The sequence below is a fragment of the Podarcis melisellensis genome (genome assembly GCF_964234715.1).
Source record: "Podarcis melisellensis genome assembly, chromosome: 13".
In the NCBI taxonomy this organism is placed as follows: domain Eukaryota; kingdom Metazoa; phylum Chordata; class Lepidosauria; order Squamata; family Lacertidae; genus Podarcis; species Podarcis melisellensis.
This window is the reverse complement of record NC_138545.1, coordinates 52,103,994-52,121,633: the sequence shown is the minus strand read 5'-3', so window position 1 is coordinate 52,121,633 and position 17,640 is coordinate 52,103,994. Positions and strand designations below refer to the sequence as shown.

General features: G+C 45.3%; 1 protein-coding gene across 4 annotated transcripts in view; it reads left to right on the top strand.

Moving 5' to 3' along the window:
• Positions 1-3,339: 3,339 nt before the first annotated feature.
• The window catches only part of RECK (reversion inducing cysteine rich protein with kazal motifs), a gene marked incomplete at its 5' end in the record, with an annotated part of 44,185 nt that continues 29,884 nt past the window's right edge, over positions 3,340-17,640 (top strand). The window contains 6 exons of one of the 4 annotated variants that reach the window (XM_081883898.1): positions 3,340-3,451; positions 10,104-10,162; positions 11,976-12,050; positions 13,307-13,343; positions 14,347-14,432; positions 16,675-16,722. In XM_081883898.1, the coding sequence (XP_081740024.1) occupies positions 3,340-3,451; positions 10,104-10,162; positions 11,976-12,050; positions 13,307-13,343; positions 14,347-14,432; positions 16,675-16,722 (417 nt within the window). Of the gene's footprint in view, positions 3,452-5,035; positions 5,063-10,103; positions 10,163-11,975; positions 12,051-13,306; positions 13,344-14,346; positions 14,433-16,674; positions 16,723-17,640 lie in introns of those variants that run through there. The other 3 variants (XM_081883899.1, XM_081883900.1, XM_081883901.1) reach the window with 3 other exon arrangements.

The window sequence follows — 17,640 nt, the reverse complement described above, 5'->3', positions numbered from 1 at the left end:
GGGTATACATGCTTAGTTATTGTTGGTATCTGTCTATCTTGAGAGACAAAGTCAAACCGCTGTGTTAGCGGCACTGAAGTGGCCTTCCATGGTGTGCAAGCCTGGGCAGTGTGTATGGAGGTTCTGGGCTGCTCAGACCTCAAGATGTGGTCAGAAGGAAAGCCAAGCAATATGTTTGGCACCGGCTTGGTTGCAGGAGTTGCTGGAAGTAGGCATACAAGGCTCCGTCCAACAGTCTTAGGGGCTCCACTCCAGGTTTCTGTAGGGTTTACTCCTTAGCCTTTTCTTCTACTGAAGATATCCTGCAAAGCAGAGAAGTTTTTCTCCTCCTAGATGGGCTACCTTCTCAGGTTGAAGGGGAAGTCCCTAACTCACTGAGGGTTTGAGGCCCATCGGCTACCCTCACCTGGTTTAGCTGGCTAGTCGAAATGATGATGATGATATATTATTTATACCCCACCCATTTGGCTGGGTTTCCCCAGCAACTCTGGGCAGCTTCCAACAAAATATTAAAATACAATATTCTATCAAATATTAAAAGCTTTCTTAAACAGGACTGCCTTCAGATGTCTTCTAAAAGTCTGGTAGTTGTTTTTCTCTTTGACATCTGGTGGGTGTTCCACAGGGCGGGTGCCACTACCGAGAAGGCCCTCTGCCTGGTTCCCTGTACCTTTGCTTCTTGCAGTGAGGGAACCGCCAGAAGGTCCTCGGCGCTGGACCTCAGTGTCTGAGCAGAACGATGGGGGTGGAGACGCTCCTTCAGGTATACTGGACCAAGGCCATTTTTGTTCCCAGGGTGTGGGGACACAATGTGGAGCAGCAGCAGACTTCACCATTGCTGCTAATGGGCCACAACTACTGCAAGCAAGAGTCTGTCTTAGCCTAATAATAATAATAATAATAATAATAATAATAATAATAATAATATTTTTTTATTTATACCCCGCCCTCCCCAGCCAAGGCCGGGCTCAGAGCGGCTTACAAGCAATAATAAAAACAAGATGAATGATTACAACTTAAAAACAAAAATAAAATACAACATTAAAATAATGGAACATTAAAATATTAAAATGTAGCCTCATCGCAGGAGGAGAAGGAAAAGAAAGGGGGGGAAAGAGAGGGAGGGAATCAAATTGGCTCCAAGCCAAAGGCCAGGCAGAACAACTCTGTCTTACAGGCCCTGCGGAAAGAAATCCGATCCTGCAGGGCCCTGGTCTCATGAGGCAGAGTGTTCCACCAGGCCGGAGCCAGAGTTGAAAAGGCCCTGGCTCTGGTTGAAGCCAATCTAACTTCCTTAGGGCCCGGGACCACTAGGGTGTTGTTATTTATGGACCTTGAGGCTCTCCGTGGGGCATACCGGGAGAGGCGGTCCCATAGGTACAAGGGTCCTAGGCCGTGAAGGGCTTTAAAGGTCAAAATCAGCACCTTAAATCTGACCCTGTACTCCACCGGGAGCCAGTGCAGCTTGAAAAGCACTGGATGAATATGCTCCCATGGCAGAGACCCCGTGAGGAGCCTCACTGCAGCATTCTGTACCCGCTGGAGTTTCTGGGACAGCTTCAAGGGCAGCCCCGCATAGAGCGAATTACAGTAGTCAAGCCTGGAGATGACCGTCGCATGGATCACTGTGGCCAGGTTGGGGCAGGAAAGGTAAGGGACCAACTGCTTGATGCGGCGAAGGTGGAAAAATGTCGCCTAAAGGCAATGCTTACTGGAACAATGGGAATGCACACCTGAATTTACCTGCTTCATTCTTTTATTTATGCTAGCCCCATCCCTGATATGCATATCTAGCATTTAAAGAGCATTGAAACTGCCCTACATATCAGTGCAGTGAAAGAGGTGGTGCCAGCAGGTCTAGTCATGCGGATCTTGGTTGGCACCATTGCCATTGTCTGCATGTAGTAGCAGCAGTCCCAGTAGCGGTGGGAGCACCACTCCTGAATGCATGGCACTGCTAGGGGAACCATTTTAATTCTGTTCCCCATCATAACAATGGCTATTTGTAAGCAACAGTTGTATTGACAATTGGTGACTTTGGTTGGTTTTACTAGTTTGGAAGGTGGCATTCATGGCAATCTGTTCAGAAGCTGATGTTCTGGGCCATCCCGTTCTGTTCTGTATGGGTCCTGATTAGAAAGGGGTTTAAAAAGTACAATATATTGGAATGGTTTCAGGTCGAAAACACTGTTTCCAAGTGACTCTGAGGCATCCTGCCATTTTGGCATCAGTTTTATTTATCATAAATAAATTTATCTGCCTTTTTTACACCATACTGGTAAGAATGCAGCATTGCAATAGGAGTAAGGGGGAAAATCATCTGGAGGAATTGGACTGGCTCTTTCATATGCTCAGTGTTGCTCTCTCCCTCTGGGTTACAAATCCTTGTGCAGAGGCACACATTCATCCATTTCAAAAGAACATATGCAAACAGCTGAATGTTACCATCAACCCAAGAAGCCTCTTTAAGGAACACAGGACCTGGCAGAGGCAGCAACAACCCAGTGATGAACTCTCTTGGCAGGAGGCAAACCATATTTATGCCCAGGCACCCAGGCGGCGTAACTGATTTTTTATTGTGAAGAAAGACCTTCTTGTTCCAGACGGCTTTTGGGAACGGACTGCTTTTAATGAGGAGCTGCTGTTTTGGTTGCCATTGTCTGCAAGCTTTTAATAGATCCCATAGATAGATGATAGATGATAGATAGATTAGATAGATAGATAGATATAGATAGATAGATAGATATAGATAGATGATAGATAGATATAGATAGATAGGTGATAGATAGATGATAGATAGTTTTAATTCTATCAATGTTTAATTACTTTTTAATGACTAACACCCCCCCCCCCGATTTTTAGGTGTTCTTATTTTGTCTGTAATTTGTCTTGATTCCCTGTCAAGAGATAAAGGCGGAGTATAAATAAATATACAACACTAATGAGTTAAAGTGCCAGGATTACACGCGGGTTGATTTCTATCAACGCTTAATTGTTTTTTTCAGCGATTGTTTTATTCTCCATGTTTCCAGCTGTTCTTCTTTCTATCCGTAATCCGCCTTGAGCCCCCGTCAGAGAAAAAGGCGGCTTAGGACTCCATTCCTCTCAGCCGCCGACCCTCCTCCGAGGGCCCCTCCTGCCGCCTCACTCCGCCGGGGCTCCGGCCAGGGAGGGAAGCAGCGGCCGCCCCCGCCGGGTCTCCCTCGCCCGCCCCGCCCCTCCCGGCGCCACCCCCGCCCCCCCCCCTCAGACGAGCGAGCCAGCGAGCGGGGCGAGGGCGGCGCCCGGCAGCCAATGGGGAGCCGCGCTGGGCGGCGACGGCGCGGCGGGGACCGGGCGATGGCGGCGCTGACTGGCCCTGGGCGGCCGGGCGATGGCGGGGCCCGCGGGACCCTCGTCGCGGCCCTCGCGCTGCTGATGCTGCTGCCGCTGCTGCCGCCGGGCGTGGCGGGTGAGTAACGGTCTTGGCGGAGGGAGGCGGCAGCGGGCGAAGCCTGGGCCGCCCCACCCCCGCCGGGCAGCGGACGGAGCGCGGCCGGGGGGCCCTCGAGGGGGAGGGAGGACCAGGCAAGAATTAGAAAATCTCGGCGCTGCACTGTGGAGAGAAAGGAAGAGCTGTTTGCCACAGTCACCTAGGACACGTGTCGGAAGAATGTAACGTGAGAAGAGCATCTGCAGGGTCAGGCCACTGGCCCCTCTGCGCCAGCATCCTGCAAGCGGGAGCCGAGCCCCAGAGCCCCCTCGCTGCCGCCCCGCCATCCCTGACAGCCTCCTCCATCTCCAGGATTTCGTCTAATCTTGCATTAAAAGCATCCAGGCGGCTGGCCGTCGCCGCCTCCTGCGGGAGGGAGTTCCCTAGTTTGTGCGCTGCATGAAGAAGCCCTTTCTTTCATCTCTTCTCCCCGCATTCAGCTTCCTGGGATGCCCCTGAGTTCTCCTGTCATGAGAGACTGGAGAAAACTTGCCTCTGTCCTCTTGGTCCGAGCCATGCATAATTTCACGAACTTCTCTCATGTCTCCTCTCGCTGGCCTTTTCTCTAAACATATGTGACCATTTAAGCAGGGCAGGGCGCAGCTGAGCCTCCAGTTTGAACAAAGGGCCTTTTTGCGCTCCTTAAGGGAACAAATCCCCCATTGGGACACTGACAGGACAGGGAGGAAAGGGTGAGCTTCTCCCACTCTGGTGTTGATCATGCAGACATCCTTTTGCATTTAACACATGTTGTGTGATGCAAAGCCGTTGAACTTTCTGGTGTCTTGCCGTTCAGTTTTATATTGCAGCCTTCCTTTGAAGTTCCTTTGTTCCAGTTAGGGAACCTTAGAGTCAGATACAGAGTGTTCTTGGAAATGTTCTTGGAGGTTGAAATGTTACCTTATGATGTAGCACACATATTCTCCTGGCTCATTTCAGTTTTCTTTTACTTCAGTGCTCTTAGAAAGCAGTTGAGAAATCCAGAATTTCAGTGTACCTTGCTTCTCGAACAGAAGGCGTTCCCCGAAACTGTTCGAAAACCAAGCGTGGCTTCCGATTGGCTGCAGAAGCGTCCTGTAGCCAACTGGAAGCTGCAGAAGCCACGCTGGACATTTGGCTTCTGAAAATCGTTCAAAAACCAGAACACTTCCGGATTTTGATTGTTTGGGAGCTGATTTGTTTGGGAGCCAAGGCGTTTGAGATCCAAGGTACGACTGTAACTTATTAGGCGGTAGGTGTTCCACCTCAATGAAGAACTCAGATTTTATTTCATAATTGTGTTTGTGTGTTTATAGATTTATTATTTTTTTACATGGGGGGGGGATTACTCTCCTAATGCATATTAATTGCACCATTATGGTACCCATATTGCTGTGGGGCATGCTGTGCCTGTGATACAAGGCTCATGTAATCTTTCCCAAGTAACTCTACTTTTTTTATATCCATATTGCTAGGAAAGAGAACTGAGATACTTGTGTGTCACAACCCTGCAGTGTAGTCCAGTGCTTAGCTCCTGGCATTTTGCTTTCCTCCCCAGGAAAATGCAGTTGAGAAGCATGTAGCAGTCATCCTGGGGTGGTGGTAAAACAGGTGATTAATTGATTTTCCATCCATGGGGGAAATTAGGAAGACTTGTGAGTGGGCAGGTGCATGGAATGTGTTTGCCAAAACATCCATGGGGGGAAGTCTTAATCCTTCATCCCCCAGTGCTTCTAACTTATGTAGTCAATTCTCCAGCCCTCACCTGCATTTCTCCTAAAAACAAAAAGGCAAAACAACAGTGGGCAGTTTGAGCTTATGTGTTGTTTAAATTTTCTACTCCATTTCATCTGGTCTCCAGCCATACTGTCCCCTCCCCCAAGCACAAACCAGAGGTCTTGACAGAAGTTTGCTTAGTTCAGTTGCTCCCTCTCAGCCCAAATCCAGTGCCCAGTGGCATCCAGAAATCTCATGCTCCATTTTTTTTGCTTTCTTTCATGGTACAGAAGATAAATTTTGAGAAAACAATTGTTACAACAGTAAACAACAAGTAACTTGTTCTGATAAAATTACAGACACATGCCACGTGTTAAAGTTTCATCATGCCACATTTCCCATGAGTGCAGGGTAGATTCCTGCCACAGTCAGAACAATTTATGTATTCAATAAACATTTGCCATATGTTATAAAAGGAATATGGATTGTGTTTACCTTTGCTGCTCTCACATGGCATGTTAGTTTCTCAGCCAATGCCATTAACCATACTCTGTTATACCAAGAATCAATGTTCAGCCCATCACCAGTTTTCCAGCATCTAGCTATCTCCAGACGAGCAGCAGTCAATAGAAAGGCTAAGGGATCATCTTAGGATAATCATGAGCAGACAGGATAATCTCATGCTCCATTGACCTACCTGCAGTAACATACATTGCACTCTTGTCCAAATGTAGCTTAGGAGTTTCACAAAAGGCACCCCCAAAACCTGCTTTCTGTTGGACAAAAGTGCACTATGCTTGTTCATTTTTTGTTTCACCCCTGATATCATGAAGCAAACTTTTAGGACAAAACCCCACACCCTTCCTTATGGATTGGCATTAACATGGCGTTATCAGGTTTATTAAAAAATGAAGGGAGAGTAGCCAACAAACAGGCCCACCAATTACTGTTCTGTTCTAACTCCAAAGCATGCCACCTGGCCCTGGAGCTTTTGCAGGTTTTTGACTGATGGATCAATTGCTTAACTTCATTTCTCATAATGGGAAGCTTTTCAAGAGAGTCATGAGGCTAATAAGAGGTATGGGTTGTAGGAAGATTTTGAAAATAATTAAAATTTGAACAAAATGGTTCTCAGAAACCCAGAGCCCTCTGGCAATAGATGACAAGGTTCCAGGAGTGGGAGGCAGGTATTGGTTGCTGCCACAAATTCCTGGCAGCCTCAAGGTTGTTTTTTTTTTTACATCTTATACTTCTTTACAGCTTATTCATACAATAATGGACATGTAGGCAGTGTAGTTTGCTCATATGATTAGTTCACTGTCTGTCAAACCAGTCCATAGCAAGTCCCAGTAGCCAAATTTCAACATATATTGACCACTCTCTGGTGAAGGTCCACTACTATTTGTCTATACAATTCCATTGTTTGGGGAGACTCAGTGATTCTGAGAAAAGTAGCCTCTGTTGCATTAGATCACCTAATTATTTTATTACCCTCTCTGACACTAAGCACTAAGAGGGTAAATTCAGATGTGAATTTAAGTTTGATTCCTTTGGTAAGACCATGGTCCACTTGAAGGACAAGTGGTTGCTGTGAGTTTGCTTTTCTATCTCAATTACCTTTGGACTGTTGACAATACTCAGCTAGTTCTCCTTTACTGTTGACTTAGTGCAACATTTAGGACTTTTGTGGGGTCTTGATTGTCAGTCCAAACATTCAGGTGAATTGAAAATCCTGATGGTTAACTGGGCTGTTTGTTCCAGAAAGCAGCCCTCTGATTCAGATCAGATTATTTGAAGGTCCATAAGGATGACAGCAGGTGATAGGTAAATTACCACTGGCAATTACCACTTGCACATTGTGCAAAATTTGGGACAGTTCTAAAGCTCTAAGTCTCAACACCAATGCAAACAATAGTGTCTCACAGGCTGGAAGTTCTGTCTTTCATTTTGTACTGGACACCTGGTACAGAGAAAGCAGCATACCAATTCAAGAACATAGTATTTGTGTGTGTGTGTGTGTGTGTGTGTGTGTGTGTGTGGCATAATAAGCAACGCTCCAAGCTCACAGCCTTAAATGCACACAGCCTACCACATAATTTAGTCTGTTTGTCCCAGAAATATTGTCAGTTTCCCTATCTTTGTCTTCAAAGACACTGCCATTTGACATTTGTGGATTCACTACTGTATGGTTCAATGTTATATACTTTTAGGTGGGAGTTGAGATTCAAGTTCATGCGGTTCCAAGTACTGATAGGCCCACCAGTTAAGTGTTTTTGAGTCTATAGCGTTGGAAGCCACTTGGTTGCCTGCTTGAGCTGAGCATTCCTTTGGTGTGTGATCTCCCACATTTGGTAATCACCCTAAAGGATAACTTAATATAATACCAATCATAAATGGTTTTCAATTGTGCTATAAGATAAACAAAACAAAACAAAAAAATTCCTGTAGCAAATTAAATACCTGTTTTTAATGGTTTAGAATTTTTACTTAGTACTATTATTAAATTGGGATGCGGGTGGCGCTGTGGGTTAAACCACAGATCCTAGGACTTGCCAATTAGAAGGTCAGCGGTTTTAATAATAATAATAATAATAATAATAATAATAATAATAATAATAATAATAATAAATTTTATTTATATCCCGCCCTCCCCAGCCAAAGCCGGGCTCAGGGCGGCTAACAAAAATAAAACAGTACAAAAGTACAGTACAAACAACACTCTAAAATCATTCATTATAAAATTGATTCAAATCAAGCCACTGGCAACCATTGTGCCAGAGCTCCACGAAGATTGCCGAGGGAGGGAGTCAGGCTGTGCCCTGGCCAAAGGCTTGGTGGAACAGCTCTGTCTTACAGGCCCTGCGGAAAGATGTCAAGTCCCGCAGGGCCCTAGTCTCTAGTGACAGAGCGTTCCACCAGATCGGAGCCACAGCTGAAAAAGCCCTGGCTCTAGTTGAGGCCAGCCTAACTTCTCTGTGGCCTGGGACCTTCAAGATGTTTTTATTTGAAGACCGTAAGTTTCTCTGTGGGGCATACCAGGAGAGGCGGTCCCGTAGGTACGAGGGTCCTAGGCCGTATTGGGCTTTCAAGGTTAAAACCAGCACCTTAAACCTGATCCTGTACTCCACCGGGAGCCAGTGCAGCTGGTATAGCACCGGGTGAATGTGGTCTCGCAGCGAAGACCCCGTAAGGAGTCTCGCTGCGGCATTCTGCACCCACTGGAGTTTCTGGGTCAGTCTCAAGGGCAGCCCCACGTAGAGCGAGTTACAATAATCCAGTCTGGAGGTGACCGTCGCATGGATCACAGTGGCTAGGTCAGGGCGAGAGAGGTAAGGAGCCAACTGCTTAGCTTGACGGAGATGAAAAAATGCTGCCTTTGTTATAGCTGCAATCTGCGCCTCCATGGAAAGGGAGGTGTCGAAGATTACACCCAAACTCTTAACGGATGGTGCTGGCACTAATTGCACCCCCGCAAGAGATGGGAGTTGCCCCCCCCATCCCATATCGTCCCGTCCCAGCCACAGGACCTCTGTCTTCGAAGGATTTAGCTTCAACCGGCTCCCACGTAACCATCCAGCCACAGCTTCCAAACATCTGGTCAGTGTGTCTGGGGCCGAGTCAGGATGGCCATCCATCAACAGATAGAGTTGGGTGTCATCAGCATACTGATGGCAACCCAGCCCAAAACTCCCCGCGATGGGGTGAGCTCCCGTTGCTCGGTCCCTACTCCTGCCAACCTAGCAGTTCGAAAGCATGTCAAAGTGCAAGTAGATAAATAGGTGCCGCTCCGGCGGGAAGGTAAACAGAGTTTCCGTGCACTGCTCTGCTTCACCAGAAGTGGCTTAGTCGTGCCGGCTACATCACCCGGAAGCTGTATGCCGGGTTCCTCGGCCAGTAAAGGGAGATGAGCGCCGCAACCCCAGAGTCGGCCACGACTGGACCTAATGAATCATAGAATCATAGAGTTGGAAGAGACCACAAGGGCCATCGAGTCCAACCCCCTGCCAAGCAGGAAACACCATCAGAGCACTCCTGACATAATGGTTGTCAAGCCTCTGCTTAAAGACCTCCAAAGAAAGAGACTCCACCATGTCAGGGGTCCCTTTACCTTTATTATTAAATTTATTACCTGCTCTTCACCAGCAGGTCCATAGTATTAAAAACAGTTAAAACAGCAGACACAGGAATAGAGTGGGTCCGGAAAACATGTATGATGTGCCACGTGGCAGGGTCTTCAACAATCACAGCTATCTAGTGAAGATGCCAGACACACCTTTGTAGGGAGGGAATTCCACATACAGTATTCAGGACTGCCAGAGAGAATGTTGGATCCTTCTTCACTAATGTGGGCAGAGGAATTACCAAGAGTGCCCCCTTTGACTTGTAACACCTGAGAGGTCTATAGGGAAGGAGGTGGTCTCAGATTTTTGGTGCCTATGTCTTTTAGAAATGTTAGCACTAGTGTGAGCACCTTGAATTGGGCCTGGAAACTGGCAGCCAGTGCAGCTGTTTTAGAATGAGTGATATGAGTTCTAAAGGGAACCCCAACTGGTATTCTGGCCACTGCATTTTGAACCTGTTGAAGTTGCTGAGTAGTTTACAAGGGCAGCCCCATGTTGCTGCTTATTGACACTAAAAAGTAGCCGGACTGGTCTTTGCAGAAGCCATGCTGGTTCTTCGGCAAACATGTTCTTCTGTATGCTTGGTAATTTTATCTTCAATAATGCTTTCCACCAGATTTCCCAGAACAGGTGTCAACCTAGCCAGATCTTTTAAAAAAAGGAGGTTATGGAGCTCACTTGCCAGTCCTAAGGTACAGTAGGCGGTTTTAGGAGCAAACTACATATTTGAATGGCAAAAAATAGTTACACTTCATCAAAGTACTTTGAGAGCACCAGTATTTTACTGATATTGACAGATTTATTTTTCCTTATAGGTGCATCGTGTTGTTACCTTGCAAAGGGTAACTTAATGTGCCGCGATGTTTGTGAACAGGTATGTTGGTTTTGAACCTGCACCACATCTGAACCTGTATATCCATAGGGCCTGTATCAGGGATAGGGAACCTTGGGACCAGGGCAGAAAGCAGCTGTCTATCTAGCCCCAGGTACACATCCCAGGCCACAAGCCTGCACCCCTCACCCTGAGTGCTGACTGGAATGTGTCATTGACTGTCAGGGAACTGCCATCAGTGCCGGAGGGAGAGAGCAAAAGCCAGAGGGATTCCAGAGAGCGTCCAGGGATCGGGAGAAGCAGCCCATCTTCTGGGGAAGAGAATCAGCGTAGCACCAGTGGAGAAGGGGGGCAGATGGGGGAAGCGGCGAGGCGGTCCCATGACTCCTTGCCTGGGACCAGCGGGGAGAGTAGGGGTCCTCCATTGCCCACGCCCTCCTTGCACAGAAGGCAGAGAGAGTAGGAGGAGACTACGCGTCAAAGAGCTTCTTTGCTGGAAGAAGTTTAAGAAACGCCCACTGACGGATTCTACCAGCGATTGAGTCAGCCACAGGTGAGTGGCTGTCCGGACAGAAAAGGTTCACTTTGGCAACCCAGCCAGGTGTTTGCACCCAGCCGGGGAGATAAGCACTGGCTTACGCACGAGCAACCCCTAGAACCATTACATTGACAATGCCCTTTTCTTGCCTGGGCAGAGAATAGAAGGGTGTGTGAGTGTGTGCAGATAGTGGCCTACTGTAGAAAGGTAAATTTTACATTAATTGCTCTGCCCGCATTTGCCTCTGACCCTGCCCTCCATGTGGCCCCCAGAAGGTTCCCAGAGGGAAACCTTGGGCTGAAAAGGTTCCCCATCCCTGGTCTACAGCCATGTGAGAGAAGTATATTAAAATTATGTATGCCACTTTCATCCTGACCTTGAAGCAGTTCCTTTAGTGTTGTAAGAATGTGCTGTCATGAATACATTTTGACCTGTAAGGCTGTGATAGTCGTCCTAACATATCAATATATTTGGAGTCACATTTGTTTCCATCTTACTTATGAGCCTAATTTATAGGGCCAAGTGATTTATGACTGAGAAAATTCTATTTTCAATTTAAATTTAGATGCACACCCTGCCTGATCTGTGAAAGTCAGCCACATCTCATCGTAATATGTTTAGGTTTGATAAGCTGAAACTTGGAAGCCCTAAGGAGATAAATCTGTAAGGACAGTATTCAACTAAATAAAATAGATCCACTAGTGCAAGGACTTTTGACTGCACAAGGGAACTCCCTCTCCTCTCCCTGTGTGTCTGTTCTGGAGTTCCCCCAACCTACCAGAGCAGATTTGGGGAGGGAGGGCTGGGAGAGGGGAACTGGAGTTGCAAAAGTAAAAATTATTGTGATATCAGATCTGTTTAGTTGGATGCCTGTTTAGTTGGATGCTACCCCAAGAGTGTTTTTATATACAAACCAATAATAAGTAGTGCAAATATCATAAGATAAACATTATTTTGGTGCTAGTTTAACTGCCATGCCTTTCCCGAAGAACCTTGGAAGTTGTAGTTTGATGATGGTGCTTAACTCTCCCAGGTCCCAGAGCTCTGGTTTGTGTGTTTTTTAAATAAAAAACAAAGACTTAAAGTGGTTTAAGAAATAAAAGAGGGTTGCAATCTGGTAGGTTAAGACATTAGATTCCCATAGTGCATGACTATTTCATCATTATAGAAACTAAGGACAACTCCAAAAAGGAGTATTCTGTTGCTCAAAATCAAATTCCACTTAGCTTCATGGGTTTCCTAAGTAAAGATAATTAAGTTTTGCGGTACAAAAGTGATTTTTCTAATTATGCTCTCTTTTAAAAATGCTTTTGACAGATTTTGACATCAAAGAGTGATTCTCATTTGAAACACCTATTGCAACGTGCACCTGAATATTGTCCAGAATCAATGGTTTGTATAATTGTATTTGGTAAAACATAAGACCATTTTCGGCCTGAGGGTTCAGTTCCCTCATGGGGAGCCTTCTGGGAGCCTCGTGCCACTAGGAAATGGGACTGGATCCAAAAGGTGGCAGACCAGTAGAAAAGCTGGATAGAGCCACAGCCTCTCTCTCCCCCCTTTTCTCCTCCCTTTCCTTTCCTTGCCCTTCCTCTTCCCCCTTCCCCCTTCCCCTTCTCTTTCTTTCTCCTCTCTTTTCTCTTCCCTGTCCCTCCGCAGTTGTCTCCCCTCACAGCACTAAGGTTTTTCAAAAGCTCCCCTTGGCTTCAGTGGAAGCTTTCTAAAAGGCTAATTGCTGGTTCCAGCTAAGAGAACAGCCTGAGCAGATGCATATAAGCAAACTTGTGCTTTCTACTTTCCCCTCCTCTTCTAGCCTGCCGTGAGCTCTAATGAGAGAATTGCCTTACCTTGAAAATGGTACGCTGTTGGTTCTTCGGCTCTGCTTTCCTAGGGAGAGAGAAATCATATCACAATGCAGTCCAAAGCTACTAAAAAGCATCCTGCGTCCTCCCAGAATACACAAGTCACTTGTGTTTCCACCCTCTGGTTCCAAGGGAGAATCAGAGGAAGTTGTTCTTAAAAAGATGGCTGCTGATTTAAAAAAAACACCATCCAGTGCTCTAGCACAACATTTGAAACTTCGGTAAATGGTATTATCTCCCAACTCGGCACATTTGAAAATGAATTTCCGAGGTTGGGGCACATTTGAATTTCAGAGGTTCCTCAAAACACACGCCTTCAGGATGATACTTTACACACATTAAAGGGCAGCGTGTGGTCAGGGGCATTAATAGACTTGGTAATAGAAAGTGTGGTTTGGGTCTGCTCTTCCTCATCTTGTCCTAGGATGGTTAAACCCCTCCACTTTCTGTAGATCGAAGACAGAAACTAATTCTGTTGCACTGCTGCTGTGTCCCGCTGCCTCAGTCAGGTGCTCAGCCACTTGTCCTTTTGCAGGTACTGCTCAGGAAATAGTAACAAACGAAACAAGTTTGCCAAAGTCCTGGTCCCAAGCACTGAATACTCTAGATGATTTCACCTGATAATTGGTTATTTGTGCTAGATCATCCTGTTGCATTTAAAAGTGCTAATCTGCTACATACATATATTTATTTTGATCTTACTTATTTATTAAATGCCTGCCATCCCACATGGTCAACTTAGTAATCATACTCATTCTTATTAAATTCCATAATTCTTTTTTTCAGGGAGAAGTTTGGGACTGTATAAATTCCTCTTTGCCAGGTAAGAGGCAATACTATATTTAGTCTGCAATCCTATACACACTTACCTGGGAGTAAATACCATTGAACTAATTCAGGGCTTACATCTGGGTAGATATGCATAGATACTTCTGGGTAGATATGCTCTGATAATTTATTATAATGTACTAAGAGTATATGAATATCAGGGATGCGGGTGGCACCGTGGCTTAAACCACAGAGCCTAGGGCTTGCCGATCAGAAGGTTGGCGGTTCGAATCCCCATGTTGGGGTGAGCTCCCGTTGCTCGGTCCCTGCTCCTGCCAACCTAGCTGTTCGAAAGCACGTCATAATGCGAGTAGATAAATAGGTACTGCTCCTGTGGGAAGGTAAACGGTGTTTCCATGCACTGCTCTGGTTCGCTAGAAGTGGCTTAGTCATGCTGGCCACATGACCCAGAAGCTGTACGCCGGCTCCCTCGGCCAGTAAAGCGAGATGAGCGCCGCAACCCCAGAGTCGTCCGCGACTGGACCTAACCGGCAGGGGTCCCTTTGCCTTTTTAAGAGTATATGATCCACATGCAGGGTGGGATCAGTATAGGACTCAGGGGGAAAATGATCAAGTCCTATGATCCTAACTTATTTAGACGTAATTATGTTCTTTTAACTGTAAAAGAATTTAAACTAAAATATGTTTTTAAAAAAGATTTATCTGGACAGTCATGGAAGACTAAAACAATCTACCACATCCTCCAAGAAGTACTGGCATACTGTACATGCATTGTTGCAAAAAGAAATGAAGTCAAGTTTATACATTTTCAATTACATATCTGTTTGCACAAATACGGAGCTTCAGGTTGAATAAGATGTTTCGTTAACTGATCATTCAGCACCTTAGCACACAGCCCCCCCAGCAGGAAATGTGAACAAACTTCTGCAGCTGAACAGCACTTCCCTTTGTGTTGTCTTCTAAGCATAGGATACAGCCCTCCAATACACCCTGCAGTGCTACTGTAATGTGTTCAGTAATTTTATTTTTCTTTAAAGGTGTTTTGAAGAAATCTGATGGCTGGGTTGGCTTAGGTTGCTGTGAGTTAGCCATTGTTGTAGAATGTCGCCAAGCATGTAAACAGGTAAGAATTAATTTTTGATGCAGCATGAATAATGTAAGACATCCGTTTTTATGGTTGAAAGTATGATTGGCTGGAAGAGAAAGGTCCTTCACAGTGGCCACATCCAGAATGTGCAATATTTTTCCGCAGGATGTTGATTGCTGTCTTCTGCTGTTAGCTGAAGACTTCTCAGCAAGCCTTTGTCTTGCTGAGCGGATAATGTTTTCTGTGGTGAACTTTGTTTTTATTTGCTGAAGCTATCTCAATTTTAAATTTTTATTTTATAATGAGATTGTGTTATTTTAATTGATGATGAAATATGAAGTCTCAGATAACTAAAATATATGTTCCCCCCTTTCTTTCTCCTATAATACTTGTATTATTCTCCTATGTTTGCTGTCTGCTAGGGAGCAGTGGAGTAGAGCTGCTTTTTATGTATCCCCCCCATACAATCCTGTGTGTATACCCTCCTTAAAAAAAAAATTAAACCCTCTATGAAGCACAGCTGGAGTCCTACCAGGCAGGGAGCAGGTCTTCCAGGTCTCACAGCCAAGATGGTCTCTCTTGACTCCGAAGTTAACACTCTGATAGTACGCCACATAAAAGCTAATAATTAGCAGCAAAATCAACAAGCAACTCAGGCACAACTGCAGCTAATGCTTCCCAAATGTTTGAGTAAACATCTTTATATTAAGTGGGCCCCATGGCCAGACCGACCAATGACAGTGCCAACTGAGACTCCAAGGGAAGGGTCTTCTATAGTTGGAATGCTATAGTGGAAGAGGCTTTCTCTTGTATCTCCACATAATATTCATCTCATGTGGGTGAGATACAGAGGAGAGTTTTCCTTCCACAAGATTTTAAATTCCAGGGGAGATGCTCCCTCAAATACAGTGGTACCTCGCAAGACGAAAAACGCGCAAGACGGATAACACGCAAGACGAAAGGGTTTTTCATTTTTTGCGTTGCTTCGCAAGACGATTTTCCCTATGGGCTTGCTTCGCAAGACGAAAACGTCTTGCGAGTTTGCTTCCTTTTTCTTAAAGCCGTTAATACCCAGCGAATCCACGCTCCGCAAGATGAAAAAATCACAAGACGACACAACTTGCGGAACGAATTCATTTCGTCTTGCGAGGCACCACTGTATTGAGGTCCCAAGCCATGTACGGTTTTAAACATCCTCACTGACCCACTGAATTGGGCTGGAAATGTATTGGTAGCCCGTTCAGCTCCTTTACATGGTTCCTATAGAACCAGGGCCAGCCCACCCATGAGCTATGGTGAGGCACCTTCCTCAAGCAGCAGAAACCCACAAGGCAGCACCCCCACAGGCACCCCTCCACTGCCAGTGGCAGATTCCGGCAAGATCTCACCAAAATCTTGCAAGATCTTGTTGTAAGCGGCACTATGGCCTGGACTTTGTGGGTGTCCCTGTGCAAGACGTAAGGGAGGCATCAGTGATGGCAGGGGAGTGGGGCAATCTAGCAGAAGCTGGGCTGGGGTGACATGTTCCTCTTTCACCTCAAGCAGTGAAGTGAGACGCACCACCGCTGTATACAGTGATCACACTAATAATCTAACTGCTGCATTTGCGCAGGCCCTGCGCAGAGTGAATTGAGGAAATCACAGCAGGCATCATTAACAACTGTGGCCAAGAATAGTCATAACTGGCAAACCAACTGAAGTTGGAAAAAACGGTCTGAGCCATGGAGGCTCCTTGAATCTAGCCATTGTGGTTGAATCTAGGAGTACTACTCCCAGACTGCATACCTGCTCCTTCAGGGGAAGTGCAACCCTTCCTGACTAGAGCTGGTTGCTTACCTAATTCCTGTACCTGGAAACCGTCAACCCACAGAGCCTCCATCTTACCAGGATTCTGTTTCAATTTATTAGCCCGTATTACAGACTCTAGTCAGTGGTGCTGTGTCTGCACAGCCTCACTTGAACCAGATGACAGGAAGAAATACTGAAATACTTTGTTTGTTGTTCTTTATGTTAAATCCCAGTCATTTAGACTTTAGAGGTCCATTTGACCCCATTAGCAGATTGATACTTTAAAAAGGGTTGCTTTTGATTATGTTCATATGCCAGAATTGAGAACATCTAAGTGATTCAAAACTGCTTCTATAGAAGAAATTAGATATATTGGTGTGGCATCTCAAAATGATCACAATATAAATATCTTCTATATAATTTATTATTGTATAATTTTGCTCCTGAATAATATGAGCTATGTGCCGGTAATGAAACTATTGTCTTTCAGGCATCTTCAAAAAATGATATTATGAAAGTTTGCAGGAAAGAATATGAGGTAAGTGCATTACAGACAGTGGGTTACCCCTCCCTGTCAACACGCTTAATCTTTCCTAATGTTGGCACATTTTGAAGGCTCATAACAGTTTCCAACTCATAAACTTTTCTGGAGGTGAAACAGACCAAGTTGACCTCTTTCCTCCACTGCAGATAAGATACTGGTTCGTGGCAAACTGGGCTTTGCAAACTGAAAGCCAGCAAAGTAAATAGTCACTCCCTCCAGATCCTTCCTTCCCTGGAATTTCCCATTCCTAATTCATCATTGATGTGGGGCAAAAAAAAATTATTCTTTCCAAGTGCTTTATTTTTCCATTGATATTTTTCATAAGGTCATTAGTAACAATGAATAGATGTCAATTGCAAATACAAAATTGGACAAGATTGGCAGTTTCAAACTGTTGAATTTCACATAGAGTTGGAAGGGACCCAAGAGCCATCTAGTCCAACCCCTTGCCATGCAGGAATCTCAGATTAAAGCATCCATGACAGGAGGCCATCCCACCTCTGCTTAAAAGCCACCAAGGAAGGAGAGTCCACAACCTCCTGAGGGAGATTGTTCCACTGTCAAACGGCTCTTACTAAATTCAAGTGAAGTAAACATGCTAATATACAGCTCCCACAGACAGGATGCAAAAGAGAGATCATTCCCTCTGATATCAGAAAAAATTCTGATGCAGTTCAAATTATTCTAATTTGCCAAATTTTCTGGAAAATTGCATGTGGTTAAAGCAAACGGTTAACTTTGTAGATCAGAGTTTGTATTCACAGGTTTGGTACAGTCCATGATTAAAATGGGTCTTTTTTGTGAAAGTGCACCCCCACAGAAACGAGGGCAAGAATTGCTCTGGAGAGAGAAGCTTATAACAAAAGTCCTGATAGATCACAGCAAATGTCCCGTTTTCTATTTGAATACAAG